At 39.6% G+C, this 18,179-nt stretch overlaps 1 protein-coding gene across 5 annotated transcripts in view; it reads right to left on the bottom strand.

The window, feature by feature from the left end:
* Positions 1 to 18,179, bottom strand: part of PIEZO2 (piezo type mechanosensitive ion channel component 2) — a 537,568-nt gene that overhangs the window by 54,868 nt on the left and 464,521 nt on the right. For 4 of the 5 annotated variants that reach the window (XM_044293449.1, XM_044293451.1, XM_044293448.1 and 1 more), the window contains exons 35-37: positions 11,944 to 12,110; positions 8,368 to 8,561; positions 3,495 to 3,662 (exon numbers count right to left, since the gene is read on the bottom strand). In XM_044293449.1, coding sequence (XP_044149384.1) covers positions 3,495 to 3,662; positions 8,368 to 8,561; positions 11,944 to 12,110 — 529 coding nt within the window. The remainder of the gene's footprint in view (positions 1 to 3,494; positions 3,663 to 8,367; positions 8,562 to 11,943; positions 12,111 to 18,179) is intronic. The other variant, XM_044293452.1, reaches the window with a different exon arrangement.

Consider the following 18,179-nt stretch of genomic DNA (forward strand, 5'->3'; position numbering starts at 1 on the left):
GGTTTTGGAAATTTTCTTAAAAATTTTAAGAATTGCTTCTAAACGTCTAAGCCTTCTTACGTCCTAAAAAAATAAAATTACATTTCCAAAATGATGCCAACATAAAGTAGACATATGTTAAGTATTAAATATTTTATTAGGTCTGACTTTCTGTTTTAGAAGCAGAGAAATAGAATTTTTTTTGTAAATTCTGGATATTTTCATAAATAAAGGTAAAATATATTGACTCAAATTTATGACTATCATGAAGTACATGACACGAGAAAACAATCTCAGAATGGCTTGGATAAATAAAAGTGATTACCACATAAAGTGATGCATGTCAGATTTGTAAATTTTGACCTGGACACTGGGGGCATCAATGACCCTTGGTCATGAAAGGGTTAAAATTTGAATTTTGTGAAAAGGTTCAATATTCTAGGCTCAAAGTGTCACACTATAGTCAGCTAATTAATCCATTCCCCCTGAGCAAAGGGTACCTCAAAATTGAGACTTTGGGGTTTCATAAGCTGTAAGCCATAATCATCCAAATTATAACAAATAAAGGCTTGAAATATCTCGCTTTGCATGTAATGAGTCTATCTTATATGTTAGTTTCACCTTTTAAGTTGCATTACTGAAATAAATTAACTTTGCATGATATTCTAATTTTTCGAGTTTCACCTGTATATTGCTGCCGATCAGATTTACAGTACTATATATTTTTTTTTTCATAACTCGGACAACCCCTTTAAGATATAAAAATATTTATTCCGTACGACAAATGCCAAAATGGTCTCTTTGCCTCCACAAATAATTGAAAAAAGTGATCAAAAACTCATACACACTCCAAAATGGTATCAACAAAGATCACCCTGCAAAAAATGACCCCTCACACATGGCTCATAAAAATAAGAATAAAGTTATAGGGGTAAGAATATGGTGATCTAAAGAAAAAAGGTTTTTTTCAGTATTAAAACACAAGAAAAACTATACATATGTGGTATCATTGCAATCGTTCTGGACTGTGGAATGAAAGTAACAGAAAGGTAACATACGAAATGTTGTAAAAACAAAACCCATGAAACTATGGCAGAATTGTGTTTTTTTTTTTATAATTGCACCACATTTGGAATTTTTTCTGCGTTTCCCAGTTAATTGTTTGCAATCAATCGTAAATGGTGCCAATAGAATGTACAACTTGTTCCACAAAAAAAATCCCTCTTACAGCTATGTGAATGGTAAAATAAAAAAGTTATGGCTTTGTCAAGGCTGGGAGTAAGGAAACAGAAATAAGAAGAATGGAATATCACCCTGTCATTAAGGGGTTAACTTAATGGCTAACCAGTTGAAGTTGTTGAATGGCCAATTGATCAGGCAGAAGTTATGATGGCAATATCCTCTATGTAAAGGCAGATGGACTAATAAATGAATAATTTGTATGATTTTGGCTCCATTTCTGGTCAGGATCTTCAACCATGCATGTGCAGGTGTTCCATTTCTAAAGGCAATGTTAACTGGGTTAATTATAATTATCCCAAAAGAAGGGAAAGAGGCACATTCCCAAGGAAGCTATAGGCTGAATTGAAATATAAAAATCTTCGCCAGTATAAAGGCTAAATGGTTAAACTCTGTTATCAGATATCTCATTTTGATGATTAATTTGACATTATTCCAGAAAAAAAAGAGATGCCGCTTGGAGGATAATTGATCTTGTAGACTGGGCAGGAAGAGGGGAAGTCCAATGCAACCAGTTTTAAAGAAATACGATCTAGCAGGACCAATACTTAAAGGGGTATTTCCATCTCAGACAATGAGGGCATATCGCTAGAATATGCCCCCTTTGTCTGATAGGTGCGGGTCCCACAACTATCTCATAAAGGCAGCTGGCAAAGTCCCAGAGGGAGCACCATGCATGTGCGGCTGCCCTCTATTCATTTCTATGGGGTTGCCGAAAACAGCTGAGCACTGGCTCGGCTATTTCGGTCAGCCCCATAAAAATGAATGGGAGTGGTGGCCGCGCAGACGAGGTACGCTCCCGTTCACTTCTATGGGGAGAGGGCTTGGTGGTGGCCGGACCCGGGAAAACCCAGCGGTGGGATCTGCACCTATCAGAGAATGGGGACATATCCTAGCCCCCATTGACTCAGATGGGAATACCCCTACCTCTTTAGTCTTTATTCTAGGCCCAATGTCCTGGTATGGTACAATGGGTTTGTGGCTAATACTTTTGATATTACAAATGGAACAAGGCACCGTTGCCCACTTTCGCCAGAAATTTTTAATTTAGTTATTGAAGCAGAAGCCATGGTCACTATTAATCGCAGCATCAAGTTATCGCTTGACAGCGCAGTAATTATGTGAGCACAGCTCCTGTGCCTTCCCAGTCACCATGACATAACTGTACATCATGGACAAGTCTTTCCATAATGTACAGTTATATCATGGTGGCTTAAGAGGTTAATGAAGAAGAAATTGGAAGTTTCAGATTTGTTGCTGGGGCTTTTTTGCACTTGCTTGAAAAAGGGGACATTCCCCTGAAATGTTGCAATTGTTTGTGCAGACACAGGGACTCTCCTTCTCTGCAGCATTATCCATGCTTAAAGGAAGTTATATACTTTACATCGACTGGTGATCCTTTGGATTTTAACTGCTGGAACCACCAGGTGTGTATGTATTCTCAAATCTGTTAAGGGATTCCGCTATAAGTTCATATAGATATTTTGAACAAAAAATATTTTTACATACGAAAAAACGTCTTAGTTTCAATTACTGCTTCTACAATCTTCGTATGCCAAAATGCCTGGTTCACCACAGCTTCCCTGATTAAAATTAGCTGCTTGCCGGGTTGCCAGGAGTGGGCTGCATTCTGAAAGTTGTGTCTTTAATTTACTATCCTATCAGTATTGCTCTAAAACTTATAAAGTTGACAGTCAATTACTTTCATTATGTATTCTATAATTATAAGCAGCTGCAAAATCTTTTAGCTTGGGATATATGATTTGTGTAATATAGGGTGTAGCTCACATTACACCACACCACAAAAGGTCAATAGCAAAAGTAATTAATCAATGGGTTGCACGTATTGAAGTATAAGTGCATGCTGCATCTAGAATTCCTCCATTCAATTTGTCAGAATTACCTCAAAGGTGTAAAAATATTTCTATTAATATTCTTGTATAGATCTTGCAAAAATGACTACAATAAGGAATTTCAACCTCATTATTCAATATGGACCAATCCAATAAGGTGCAACAATGGCAAAACACAGCAACCGATGACACATGAGCTTTACATGCTCTACTTTCATAAGATGGATAAAACTGGTTGCTGAGTTTTAGCACGAGGTTAAAACCTAAATACAATGTTAGTTCAATACATGATATTGCATTCAATACATTAGATTTGGTTACATGCAACATGATGGTAGAATACAACCTAGATGAAAACAAATAATGCAATAATATGGCTAGAGCCTGTAGAATGAGTGAATAAGGCATGCATGGATAAAGCACCTTGATGCTACACTGCCACTGTCAGCAGAGGAAGAGGACATGTCCATGCTGTGCATTTTACGAAGCCTAGGTCTGGCGCGCTCACTTGTTTTTGGTATAGCCTCTGGTCCATCTAAATCATCAAGTGTGGACTGCCTTGAGAACAGCATGGTTGCTTCAGTGTTGCAGCTAGCAGCGCCAACAGTCACAGAGACAATAAATAAGTTTAAAAAAAGCAAGCAAAGTGTTTAAGACAAACATTCAGGTGTGATACAGTATTATGCAACAGAACATCATGCACAAACAAGCATTTAGGTACAAACATGGAAACTTGGATTATCTGAAGGCAATGAAGATGCCTTCATATACAGTACATACATTATACACACATTTGGCTACTGATTAGGGATGAGCGAATTTCATGAAATTCGTTTGCGCTTCGTTTGGTGGTAAAAGAAGAATTGCGTTATGGTTTCCGTTACCAAGGACCATAATGCAATTCTATGACGGAATGCATAACGGAATGCTTTTAGAGGCATTCCGTTATTCATTCTGTCATAATAGAAGTCTATAGCCTGCACAACGGATCCGTCCCATTTCCGTTATGCAGGGGAGTAACGGAATCCAGAACCCAATTCTGCTTTTACCACCAAACGAAGCGCAATGAACTTCAAAATATGAAATTTGCTCATCTCTACTAATGATATATAAATTAATATTCATTTACAGGAAACTAACAGAAAAACGTATTTTGTTGTCCACAGCAAACACAATTTCCCAGAGCAATACAGGATACTGTATGAAAGCTGACCTCTGATTGGGCAACAAGGCCCATTTATCTGTTAGGTTACTTTCACATCTGCGCTTTGTATTCTGGTTTTGAGATCCAACAGAGGATCTCACAAACGGCGCAAAACGTTTCCATTTTGTCCCCACGCATTGTCAATTGGGACAAAACACACCAGGATGCATTCCATTCTGGTTTGTTCCGTTTTGTGACCGCACACAAAACCGCTGCAAGCTGCGGTTTTGAGTCCAGTCTGGGAAACTGACCAAACCAGATCCAGCACTAAAAACAATTAAGTCAATGGTTCTGTATCCATTTTGTTTGGATCCGAAAAAAACTGATCCGTCACCCATTGACTTACATTATTTTTAGTGCTGGATCCAGTTTGTTCAGTTTCGATTTAATACAACCGCATGTGAACAGAAAGGATGCATCCTGATGTATTAAATCGAACTGAAGAGTTTTGCTCAGGTTTTAAGATCCTCTGTCGGATCTCAAAACTGGAATACAAAACGCAGATGTGAAAGTAGCCTTAGACAGTTTTCATACTCAATATGGTGAATTGTGTCTATTAGGCAAAATGAAAAATAAGGGGGTCATTTATCAAACTGGCGTAAAGCAACCAATCAGCTTCCTCCCTTTATTTCCCAAAGGAGCTGTCGAAAATGAAAGTTGGAATCTGATTGGTTGCTAAGGGCAACTAAGCCAGTTCTACTTTACACCAGTTTGATAAATGACCCCCTAAGTATATGGCCTACAAATAATGTCTTTATTTGCCTAAAATGTGATACCATGTATGTCTATCTTGGCAACCAAGTACTTTACTACATCTAAAATAAAACAACTATGGAAATAGTCTTGAGAACAAGTCCCCAAAATTTGTGTCTACAGCTGCTATGCAGACCTATGGATGTAGCAGCGTTAACAGCCACAGTTAGTTAGTTATCGCATCTAGTTAACCCATTATGACTGTTAACTCTGCTGCATCTGCATGTGTATCCATGGTTTTAGATTAGTAACAATTCCTATGTGGTCTTGATCCTACAGACAAATGTTACTTGCTTCAATCTTCCTCCTAACTCTAGGGAACAGATGAAAATAAGTTTGTATTCATGTATCCATGGAAACACATAGGCAAATATAGAAGCTGTATACACAAAACTGAAGGATACTTTTAGGCAAGAGTATATTCAAGTGCTTAATTATTTTATTTTACATACATAAGAGCAATATTTCAAGTATGAGTCCTAATTCCATTAACCAAAATAATCTGACAAACTGCACAAGGCTTAACATGTAACTTTATGATCTAAAAGGTGGTAAATTCTTTCTATAATAAGGTTTGAAAACTTTGATGAATTGTATACATGCTTATGTGACACTGTAAGAAATTTTACATGTCTCTAGGGTCAAGTTCTTTCTGTCGACTTAGTGCCTGCCATTGTTTTCAAATATAATGAAGTCAAAGAAAATAGTGTTATTTATAAGGATAGGAATTGGTTGTGAATTGTGCTGAGCTATAAATCTCCTATGTAGCTGTATAGTCTCTTTATTGGCTTTCATTGAGTCCTGTCTCACTCAGCTTACTCCTCCCTTCTTCCCTCTCCATAGTTGATTGATAACATATTAACTATACATTTCTCACTGATAAAATATATTACTAAGTTTCTTGTAGTCACTTATACTATTGATTTATATAAAGTTGTGTGAAAGTACAGTGACTCTTTGAAAGCAGCATTTATAATTCTGCAAGATTCCAAGTTCTAACCATATACCGTACCATTATTTACAGGTTCACTATCTGCACAAAACTTAAGCTGGTAAATTACATTCTGGAAAGTATTTTATACCAGTCATTTTACAGTGTTCTGATGTAAAAAAAACTACTTAGTAATTTATCAATTGAAACCCTATTAAAAATCTTTTCTATGCCTAAGAACTTTGACTAGTGCCACCTGGTGTAATGCCTCACCCTCTTTTGAAAGTGTCCACCTTTATAGGTTTGCAATGGTGGATAATCATGTGACTCTGCAACAGTGGACAAGGTTGTGCCATATATTACTACATTGCTGGACTTATTGTGCCATATATTACTGCATTGCTGAACAATAATATCCAATAATCTGGATTATAATGGCAGGGACAGTTCCACAGAACTGCCACATAGTGTGGTGTCAATATTCAAAAAAGGGTTTGAAAAGTGAGGTCAAAAACTATGGGCATGTATGTGTAAGCTACATTGGGAGGTAAAATGTTTCAAGGTTTTCCAGATGCTATCCTGGAATATCTTGATGAAAGTAAACATTTAATATACCAGCATGGATTTATGAAGTAATGGGTCATGTCAGCATGGGTTTATGAAGGAATAGGTCCTGTCAAAAGAATCTGATCAATTTCTAGGAGGGGTAAATTTTAGATTGGACTGGAGTGAGAAGTTGGATGTCTGATGTGTATCTTGATTTTTCGAAATCATTTGATATGGTGTTGTAAATAAGGTTGGTGCATATGATGAGAATGCTTGGACTCATTCTAGTGAGATCCTGCGTATCTCCATAAACAGACATAACTGTGTGCAGGAGGATGTATGGTGGCACATATCTTCTATGTGCTCTGTGGGGTACCATATGTCAGAGATATTTTAAACACTGCCTGATTAAACATGCCACAATTTTTCTTTATGTTGGGTTTCTCTGATAATGTATGAATTCAACTAAATCTAGAGGTACACAAACAAGTCACAGCAATCTATTGGTCCAGTGTTACTGTTTTGTGCAACCTGGATGTAGTATGGAGCTGTAATATGGCCATATTATAATAAACCCTAATAGTAATGATTGTAAAACTATTTCTTATGCATAAGAAATGTAAGCAATTTTATAATATAGATATATTTTAGAATATAGATATATTATGGTCCTAAGAGCATTACATTAAAGCACCATTAGTAAAGTGATGATTATTCGATTTTAACTGTATAAGATTATCAGGTAAGTTCTACACACAAAAGATCAAAGCCTATTATTTTGACACAAACTCAAATCTGTGTCTATTAAAAGGTATTATACTGTATATTGAATTCAATTTTGCGGAAGGTCTGCAGATCTATTCATTTCTATGGGCCCTCAAAAGATGCGGACAGCACACCATGTGCTGTCCGCATCAGTTATTCCGTACCGCAGCTCCGCAGAAAAGATAGAACATGTCCTATTCTTGTCCGCAAGAATAGACATTTTCTATTATGGTTGCAGCCATGTGCGGTCCACAAATTGCGGAATGCACATGGCCGGTATCCGTGTTTTGCGCATCAGTAAAGCACTACAGCCTTGTGAATGGGCCCTTAGGCTGAAAGAGTATTAGTCATTTGGATCTGATATATATATATATATATATATATAAAGAATTTAAAATAAAAGTTGTTAGTGATATATAAAATTTCTCCCAGTTTTTTATTGCTTTGTGAGCAGAAAATATTGGACTTACTTGAAAGTAGGCCATAACTAAACAGGTCTTAAATATATGACAGCTCGAATTTCTTCCTCATAATGAGCACATCTTGCCAATGTCTGACATTTATTTCCTTACATGACTCATGTTACCAGGTTGGGCAATATCCTAAACTTTTGAGGCTCAATTCTTGGATAAAATGTTTATAAAATTACATTTAGAGTTTAGGCTGATAAAAGTTTATATTGGATAACATTTTAATTTTAGGTTTTACCTTAAAGGGGATGTACAGCTGATTCAATTTTTTCAAAAGCTATAAAATATGTTACTAATCACCTGTGTTTACCATTCTAATGCTTCCCATCCCCCATTGGTTTCTACTTCCTGGTCCCTCTGGACATGGAAATATGATTGCTCAGCCAATCTCTGGCTGAAGTAGATCACTGACAGAGGACCAGGAAGTGTTAGAACAGGAGTGGCAAACCAAACATTTTTACATTATTTCCCCAACAGCCTACTTCTCAAGCAGCCAGACACAGTTTGATCATACAAGTAGATTATAAATCAGCATTCCCCGAATGATATTACATTTTTATGATTCTTTCTTTACAATTCTATAAAATATTCCACTTCATGCATTACTTTTATGACTAGTTACTGTACCTGGACATGCTATCATGAGAGGCAGCTGAATCCGCACTGTCCATCCTTTTACTTGCGATTTTTCCATGGCCTTGATGACTGGAAGCAGGGCCAGGCTCATTGTCAATTCTGTCTAGCCCTGACTCTCTAGACATTGTCATCATTATGTGATTTTGGTAATACATATGAATGCTTTCCCTTGTGGGAACATTGCCCTAGGAGAGTTAACAAAAAATATTAATTTTCATTTTTTTCTTTGTTTTCATCTTTTCCTTGATGTTTTAGTTAAATTAATATTCCAACTAATAACACCAAGTATAAATCAAATTTATATAATGCATTTAGAAACCTTTCAGACCCTTTCACTTTCTTCACATTTTGTTATGTTGCGGCCTTGTGCTAAAATAAAATAATCAATTTTCCAAAATCAATTTGCACTCAATACCCCATAATGAGAATGTGCAAATAGAATTTTAGAAAGTTTGGCATCTATATTAAAAAGGAAAAATGAAAATGTTGCATGGACATAAGTATTCAGACCCTTTGCTATGACACTTGAAATTTAGCCTAACATTTCTTTTGATCATCTTTGAGATATTTCTACACCTTGATTGAAGTCCAGCAGCTGTAAATTCAGTTGATTGGACATAATTTGGAAAGACACACCCCTGTCTAAAGGAAAAAAGGACTGCCTGTGCTGCTCCGAGACAGGACTGTGTGGAGACACAGATCGAGAGAAGGGTAAAAAAAACTTTTATGCTGCACAGTGGCCTAGATAATTCTTAAATGAAAGAAGTTTGAAGTAACCAGGATTCTTCCTAGAGTTGGCTTCCAAACCAAACTAAGTAATCAGAAGAGAAGGGCCTTGGTAAGAGTGGTGACCATGAATCCAATGGTCACTGTGGCTGAACTCCAAAGATCCTGTATGCAGATGGGAGAAATTTCCAGAAGGTCAGCCATGATTGCAGCACTCCACCAATCTAGGCAGGCAGAGTTGCCAGAAAGAAGCCACTCCTTAGGAAAAGACACACGAAAAAATGCCTGGAGTTTCCAATAAACCTAAATGACTCCCAAAAAACACATTCTCTGTTCTGAAGAAACAAATACATTTTTGGCCTTGACTCTAAGAGTCATATCTGGAATAAACCAGGCAATGCTCATCACTTGCGCAATACCAGGTGATGCATGGTGGTGGCAGCATTATGCTGAGGGGATGTTTTTAAGCAGCTGAGACAGGGAGAGTGGTCAGGGTTGAGGGAAAGCTGAATGGAGCAAAGTACAAATATATTCTTAATGAAAACCTGATCTAGAGTGCTCTGGACCTCAGACTGGATTGAGGGTTCACCTTCAAGCACACAGTCAAGACAACACAGGAGTGGCTGAGGGACAACTCTGTGAATGTCCTTGAGTGGCTCAACCAGAGCCCTGACTTGAACCCAATCAAACATCTCTGGAGAAACCTGAAAATATTTGTCCACCGCCAGACCCCATCCAACCTGACAGTGCATGGAAGAATGGCAGAAATTTCCTAAATCCAGGTGTGCCAAAATTGTCAGGAAACCCTTGGATCCCAACAGTGATATCAATAAAACCAACAGTTTTTATTTAAAGGGTACTAGGTTAAAATACAAAATGGCCTTAATAGCAACTCTTACTATGGGTTGTATTCTGATCCATGCTGTACTGCTGTGTCATCTGGCTAATGAACACAGACCAATGGCTGCTGACTCTATTGCATTCTTTAAATGCTAGCTACACCTTCTAGGGCACTTTTTTATGATTGCATTTTACTCATTTTTGACTAAAAATATTTTTTTGCAAATATTAATATTATTAAAAATATTCAGCCGTTCTGCAACAAAGGGTTAACTGTTTATCTAGCTGTGTGAATCGTACTTTCACCTTGTGCAGTAATCTAATAAACCTTTTCTATAAATTACTAAAATGTCATAAACACTTGTTTAACCACCCTATTTAGGGAAAACTTTTATTTGTACTAGAAAACTATGGCTGAAAAAGACGGATGCTCCTTAGCAGCGGCCCTGAAAAAGATTGCTGCTAAGAGACCTCCGCCTTTCTAACAGCGCAGTGCTGCACTGACTATGAAAACGGACTGGGTGCTGGCGGGCGTCTGTCTGCACTGCTCTGTTATATACTGGGGCTAATAAAGTGCTAACTAGTGTACAGCATATCTCCTGAATAGCAGCAGCTAGAGACATGGGTCTGGTCTTGTTTGAAAGCTGGCCAACAAGCATTAGCACAATATCAGCAGGAGATATCACTGTTAGAAACTGAGTCAGGAAGAATCAGGTTAAGGCCTCATGCACAGCATGACGCCGTGCGCTCATGCTGTCAGCAGGAATCCCGGCCGGGTTTCCACGGTCCGCTCTCGGCCGTGGAACACGGCCATGTGCATGAGGCCTAAACCTGATTTTACTTTTACTTTCAGCTGCATGCACTGCATCCCAATTTCTAACAGTGATATCTTCCCATGTAGTGAAGATAATGCTGTCATAATGCCAGCTTTCAAACAATACAAAGCCCATCTCTAGCTGCTACCCGTGCAGAGATATGAGCAGCTAAAGCAGGAGGGGGCAGTTCAGGAGCTGACAGCCTGCAAGATGAGAGAAAAAAATAATACAAATATATATAGAAATGTGTCACATAATAAAGTTATGTTTATACCACACAGTGAATGCCATAAATACATTCCACAAAAGAATGTTAAAACTGCAGTTTTTTTAAAAATCGTTTCCCCTAAAGATAAAACAATAAAAGTTATTTACTACACTATATATACCCCAAAATGGTTCCTAAAAAACCTACAACTAATCTCGCAAAATAAATAAAAAATTTAGAAGAAAAACTTTTAAAGTTATGACTGCTGGAACATGAAGGGGGAAAACGTTATTGGTCCTTAAGGTTAAAATAAATTATGTCACTAAGGGGTTAAAAATGCAATTGTGTCCCCTGAGTTGTGTGTCAAGATTTACTTTAGACAAATATTAAAAATCTACAATAAAAAATTGACATTTTAGGGATGGTTTTTCCAATTTTAGTGTAGAAGGTTAAGCCACATTCTTATCTGTAAGATAATTGAGCTATAATGACTGTTTAGGAGGTCGGAGACCAAAGATAAGGAGCCGTAAGCCGGGCTGCCTGATGGGAAACATTAATAATACAGAGCCTTCTACTAGAAAATATCAAGGCTGTATAGAGAAATGGGCTCTAAATTTTTAATAAAAACCGAAATCAAAAGATTTTAGCTCAATATGAGCACAATGGAATAAAAAAACAATTGCCAAAAGGTGTAAATAGCCTTAAAATCGGAACTTCTATCTGGGGTTCACATTCCTGTAGACCACCAGTGATCTACAGGAAGTAGATCACTGGTGATCTACTTCCTGTAAGTTTCTAATAGATGCTCTTTAAAAAATTAAATGTACTGTATGCTCTCTGAGAATGCAAAGTGACAATTAATTTGAACAAGGAGCATATGTTTAAACTTCATCCCTGACATATTTCAGAAAGCCTGCATGTATACAGTTTGCAAAAGACAATTTAATTTACATAGTCTACAACATTTGCATGGTTTACCTTTTTAATTTCTCTGGTCAGCATACAACGTTCTATTCTTAGCACTGTGGAGATATCAATGTGTTCTCTAGAAATTGAATTAAGCCAGGCAGTAAAACTATCAAGGGATGCAAGGAAAAGAACCCATGTAAACTTCAAAATATTAAATATCCTTTTGATGACATTATCTGTAAAATATAATTAAAAGGAAAATGTCTTACAGGCACATTTCTATCTATTATCACTCAACATTAACTTTTTAAACAAATTTATTAGCCAGCACCACAGAATGTTTCTTCTGCATTCCCTCTAAATCAATTAGATAAGCTGAATCACTGTCACCAGCTCCATATAAATGTAAACCCATTGTGGTGATGTGTACAGTATTGGTGCTGGGAGGCATGTATATCCCACCCAGATACCTCAGCTGTGTGAGATAACTGAAATCCAGAAAGCTGCAGTGGTTTCAGCAAAGTGTCGTTTTCTGAGACAGTTTTGTCTAGATGTTGTTCTGGGCTGGATTTCATGTGGGCTGGGGAATAAGTTTGGTAGTGGGATCTGCCAGTCCACACTCTTCTACTACATGTATTGTCTTTTGCCGGAGGTGATCGCAGGCGAGTCCTGCTGCTGTAATTAAGGAGGGATAAAACAACCCTCTGTGTATGACTTGGAGGGAGAGAAAGGCTGAGAAAGCCTGAGAGAGAGGGCTGAGGGGCCATGAGGCTTTGTAAAGCCTGAAGTTTGGGGGGGCCAGTGACGCCTATGGAAAGAGGGTTGCACGGTCAGAGTCAGGGGGACTTCTGGACTGTCACCCCCCCAAGGGTGCTGGTGTGGTCACAGCCTGAAGACTGCTGGACCATATATGGGGAAGCCGAATCTAATCCCGTGTGTGAATGGCGCTCTATAGGTGAGGTAGAGACAGCACATGTATTAGGTAGAGCCCAGATGGGCAGGAGTTTATTTCTGAGGTTTATGTGTGTGATGGTGCTGAAGTTCCTAAAATAAAGCACCTTTTGGACTTGAACCCCATTGTCAGAGAAGCCTGTGATTGTGACCTCGTGAGAGAGCGCGATCCCTTACACCATAAATAATCATAATAATAATATAATGTACTTTAAATTATGGTTTGATAATGCAGTGACTGTAATACTCTGGAGTATTATTGTTTGTCCGCTTTTTTTATATTGATGAACTATCCCCAGGATAGGTTAACAACATCAGATCAGCATTTGGCCAACTCCCAGCACCTGCACCGAGAAGCTTTTTGAAGAGAAGGCTGTACTTGTACGAGCGTTGCCTTGCTTAATTGTTTACCTGCTCGCCATTTCAACCACAGCAGGTGTAGGTGTAATTACAACTAAGCCATACCATTCACTTTAATGGGATGCCTCTTTTCTATGCACTTGAATAGGAAGGAGCCATCCCATTTAAGGGAATAGGACAGCTCATATGTAATTACACCTACTCATCACTGCGGTTGCAGTGGCGATCAGGTAAACAATGAAGAGAAGACAGCGCTTGTACGAGTACTTCTCTTCAAACAGCTGATCGAAACAGGTGCTGGGAGTTGGCCACAGTCATCAATATACTGTAAAATAAATAAATAAATAAAAATGAGAAAAAAGCAGACAACCCCTTTAAGGTCACTCAAGTTTGGCACATACTACCAGGAAGAAACATTCCTAAACTTGGCACTTCTAATAAGTAACTAAATATATGAATATATACTGTATGTTAGTATATATATATATATATATATATATATATATATACATATATACACAGCATATCACAAAAGTGAGTACACCCCTCACATTTTTGTTAATATTATTTTTTATTTTTTTGAGACAACACTGAAGATATGATGCGTTGATACAATGTAAAGTAGTCAGTGTACAGCTTGTATAAATAGTGTATATTTGGTGTGCCCTCAAAATAACTCAATACACAGCCATTAATGTCTAAACCGCTGGCAACAAAAGTGAGTACACCCCTAAGTCAAAATGTCCAAATTGTGCCCAATTAGCCATTTTTTCTCCCCGGTATCATGTGACTCATTAGTGTTATAAGGTCTCAGGTGTGAATGGGGACCAGGTGTGTTAAATTTGGTGTTATCACTCTCACACTCTCATACTGGTCACTGGAAGTTTAACATGGCACCTCATGGCAGAGAACTCTCTGAGAATTGTTGCTCTAAATAAAGATGGCTGAGGCTATAAGAAGATTGCCAGTACTGTAAAACTGAGCAGCAGCAGGGTGACCAAGACCATACAGCAGTTTAACAAGACAGGTTCCACCCAGAACAGGCCTCTCCATGGTCGACTAAAGAAGTTGAGTGCACGTTCTAAGAGTAATATCCAGAGCTTGTCTTTTCAAAATAGATGTATGAGTGCTGCCAGCATTGCTGCAGAGGTTAAAGTGGTTGGGGGTCAGCCTTTCAGTGCTTAAACCATATGCCGCACACTGTATAAAATTGGTCTGCGTAGCTGTCATCCCAGAAGGAGGCAGTTTGCTGAAGACAAGCAGACTAAGGACATGGATTACTGGAAACATGTCCTGTGGTCTGATGAGACCAAGATAAACTTATTTGATTCAGATGGTGTCAAGCGTGTGTGGTGGCAACCAGTTGTGGAATACAAAGACAAGTGTAAAGCATGGTGGTGGAAGTGTCATGGTTTGGGGCTGCGTGAGTGCTGCTGGCTGAGGGGAGCTACAGTTCACTGTGGGAACCATGAATGCCAATATCCAGTGTGACATACTGAAGCAGAGCATGATCCCTCAGTTTGGAAACTGGGTCGCAGGGCTGTATTCCAACATGATAATGACCAGAAACACACCTCCAAGACGACCACTGTCTTGCTAAAGAAACTGAGGGTAAAGGTGCTGGACTGGCCAAGCATGTCTCCAGACCTAAACCCTATTGAGCATCTGTGGGGCATCCTCAAACGGAAGGTGGAGGAGTGCAAGGTCTCTAACATTCACCAGCTCTGTAATGTCATCATGGAGGAGTGGAAGAGGATTCCAGTGACAACCTGTGAAGCTCTAGAGAGTTAAAGGGGTTGTCCCACTTTGCTTTTTTAATCTTACCAGCAGTAGATGTCCTGATAACTTCCTGGTTTGGCTCCTGTAGTTGAGTGAAGGCTGGCCACGCCTCCTCATGACTCCCCTGAGAGCTCAGTCTTTGCATGCTCGTTCATGTGGATGAGTCATCCACATGGAGCCGTATGTGAGGTCCCGCCCCCCCCAGTATAATAAACATTGAGTGCGGCCCCCCCCAGTATAATATACATTGAGTGCGCCCCCCCAGTATAATATACATTGAGTGCGCCCCCCCCAGTATAATATACATTGAGTGCGACCACCCCACCCCCCAGTATAATATACATTGAGTGCGCCCCTCCCCCCCAGTATAATATACATTGAGTGCGGCCACCCCCCCCAGTATAATATACATTGAGTGCGGCCACCCCCCCCCCCAGTATAATATACATTGAGTGCGGCCACCCTCCCCCAGTATAATATACATTGAGTGCGGCCACCCCCCCCCCAGTATAATATACATTGAGTGCGGCCCCCTCCCAGTATAATAAACATTGGTGGCGCAGTGGGAAGTGCCAATGAGGGTTAAAAAAATAAATAAAAAATTAACTCACCTCCACCAATTGATCGCGCAGCTGCCGGTCTCCTGTTCTTGCTTCAGGACCTGTGGTGACGTCACTGAGCTAATCACATGGTCCATTACCATGGTGATGGATCATATGATGTACCATGTGATGACCACAGTGATGTCACCACAGGTCCTTTCACAGGTCCTAAAGAAAGAACAGGAGACCAGCATCTACGCGATCAATTGGAGGAGGTGATTAATTTTTTATTTATTTTTTTAACCCTCATTGGCACTTCCCACTGCGTCACCAATGTTTATTATACTGGGAGGGGGCCGCACTCAATGTATATTATACTGGGGGGGGTGGCCGCACTCAATGTATATTATACTGGGGGGGGGGGTGGGGTGGCCGCACTCAATGTATATTATACTGGGGGGGGGTGGCCGCACTCAATGTATATTATACGAGGGGGGGGGGGGGTGGCCGCACTCAATGTATATTATACTGGGGGGGGGGGGGGCGCACTGCGCCACCAATGTTAATACAAATGCAGGAGGTGGGTGCCGGAGTGAAATAGCCGGCACCCGACCTCTATGATAGGGGGCTGCGATCAGCGGCAGTTAACCCCTAAGGTCCCGCTCCCTGTCATAGAGGTCGGGTGCCGGCACCCGCCTCCTGTATTTGCGCATGCGCGGACGTGCGCGTACTTGTAGGAATGGAGAGGCGGCCCGAGTACTTGTTCAGCTGTTGTGCGCAGGCGCGGCACAGCGATGCGGCCGGACGAAAGAGGCCGTATCCATGGGATACCGAAATCAACAAAGGGATCGCATAACAGGATTTTTTGTAAGAAAGGTAGCTTTTTGATTATGACATAGATAGGAAGATATGTTCTGTGGGGGTAAATAAATTAGATAAAACCTATTTAATGAAGTGGGACAACCCCTTTAAGAAAATGCTGGAAATTAATGGTGGCCACACAAAATATTGACACTTTGGGGACAATTTGGCCATTTTCACTTAGGGGTGTACTCACTTTTGTTGCCAGTGGTTTAGACATTAATGGCAATGTGTAGAGTTATTTTGAGGGCACACTAAATTTACACTGTTATTAGAGATGAGCGAATCGAAGCTGACGAAGTGGAATTTGATCCGAATTTCAGGAAAAATTAGATTAGTAACGAATGCCAATTTCCTTGCGCTTCGTGGTTACGAATCGCAATTTTCCTAAAATGGCGGCTACACGTATGAGCACTGAGGACATGGGGCAAGGAACACTGGGATCACCCAGATTGACATGCCTGAATGCAGCCAATCAGCAGCCAGGCAGCACTGTGATATCAGAGCCCAATAAATAAGGCAGCCATTTTTGATTCTGACATTTTCCAGCATTCAGAGTGCAGGGACAGATGTGTGAAGGCGCTAGGGACAGCAAGTAGAAAAACCATTGTGGGAAAAATGACAGAAAAAAATGATTTACAAGTGCAAGGAAAGGATAGGAATCATTTCACAGCATCTTAGTGCAGGAAAAGACATCAAAAGGCGCTAGAGACATTTATAGGAAAGTGATTTACAAGTGCAGGGAACGATTATTTGGGGATCCAAATACTCATTAGACAGCTCTGTCATTGCAGTTTTCTGTTATTGGGCTGCAAGTGTTATGTTGAAAAGACTTTAGTGGCTTATATCTTAGTATCTTATTTAGTACGACAAGAAAAATATATATATACGCATTTCACTTCTGCAGTTATTTCTGTTGAAACCGTATAGGGGCATATTTCAGTACAACAAGAAAATATATTTTCAGTTCACTTCTGCAGTTATTTCTGTTGAAAGCATATAGGGGCGTATTTCAGTACAACAAGATAAATATATAGGCACTGCACTGTTGCAGTTATTTCTGGTGAAAGCGTATAGGGGCGTATTTTAGTACAACAAGAAAAATATATACGCACTGCACTGTTGCAATTATTTCTGGTGAAAGCGTCTAGGGACATATTTCAGTACAATAAGAAAACTATATACGCACTGCACTGAATGGCAATGGCCAGCCGCGATGCGCTCTAACTCACAGTTTGCTGCCTGATGCCAGTGGTACTGCACCCCCTGTATAGCTGACAGCGCTGCAAGCTCTGCCTTCGGTCACTGCTCGGGCTGCATAACACAGCTTCGCGGGCCGGATTTGGCCCGCGGGCTGTAGGTTGGGCATCACTGCGTTAAGAAAACATATTGAATTGTTTTTCAATGGCTTTTGTCTCAAGATAAGAGCTTGAGTGCTAACCCTGCTTCCTCTGTATAATTGTTTGGTAAGAGGCAACATTCTATTGTATCCCTTTGGACCAGTATCAGTTGAGGAGTAAAAATATGAATTAATTACAAAATTGACTCATAGACTTCCAGTGCTATCTAGTGGTAGAGTAAAAATTAAGACATGTATTACGAAATAGTTGGGGGAATTAACATTTGTGATGTCACTAGTTATTCAGTTATTCCATTCCAATCCCATTTTTGAATGGAATAAAAAGGTGGCATGAGCTGACAGAGGGAGGCCATCTGATTCCATCTGATACACCTACCTGAGAAAATCATCACAACCATCCGATGAACTAGGACCACCTATCCAGTCATCCAGGGGGATCCACCCATTCCTTG

This window comes from Bufo gargarizans, chromosome 5 (assembly GCF_014858855.1).
Source record: "Bufo gargarizans isolate SCDJY-AF-19 chromosome 5, ASM1485885v1, whole genome shotgun sequence".
In the NCBI taxonomy this organism is placed as follows: Eukaryota; Metazoa; Chordata; class Amphibia; order Anura; family Bufonidae; genus Bufo; species Bufo gargarizans.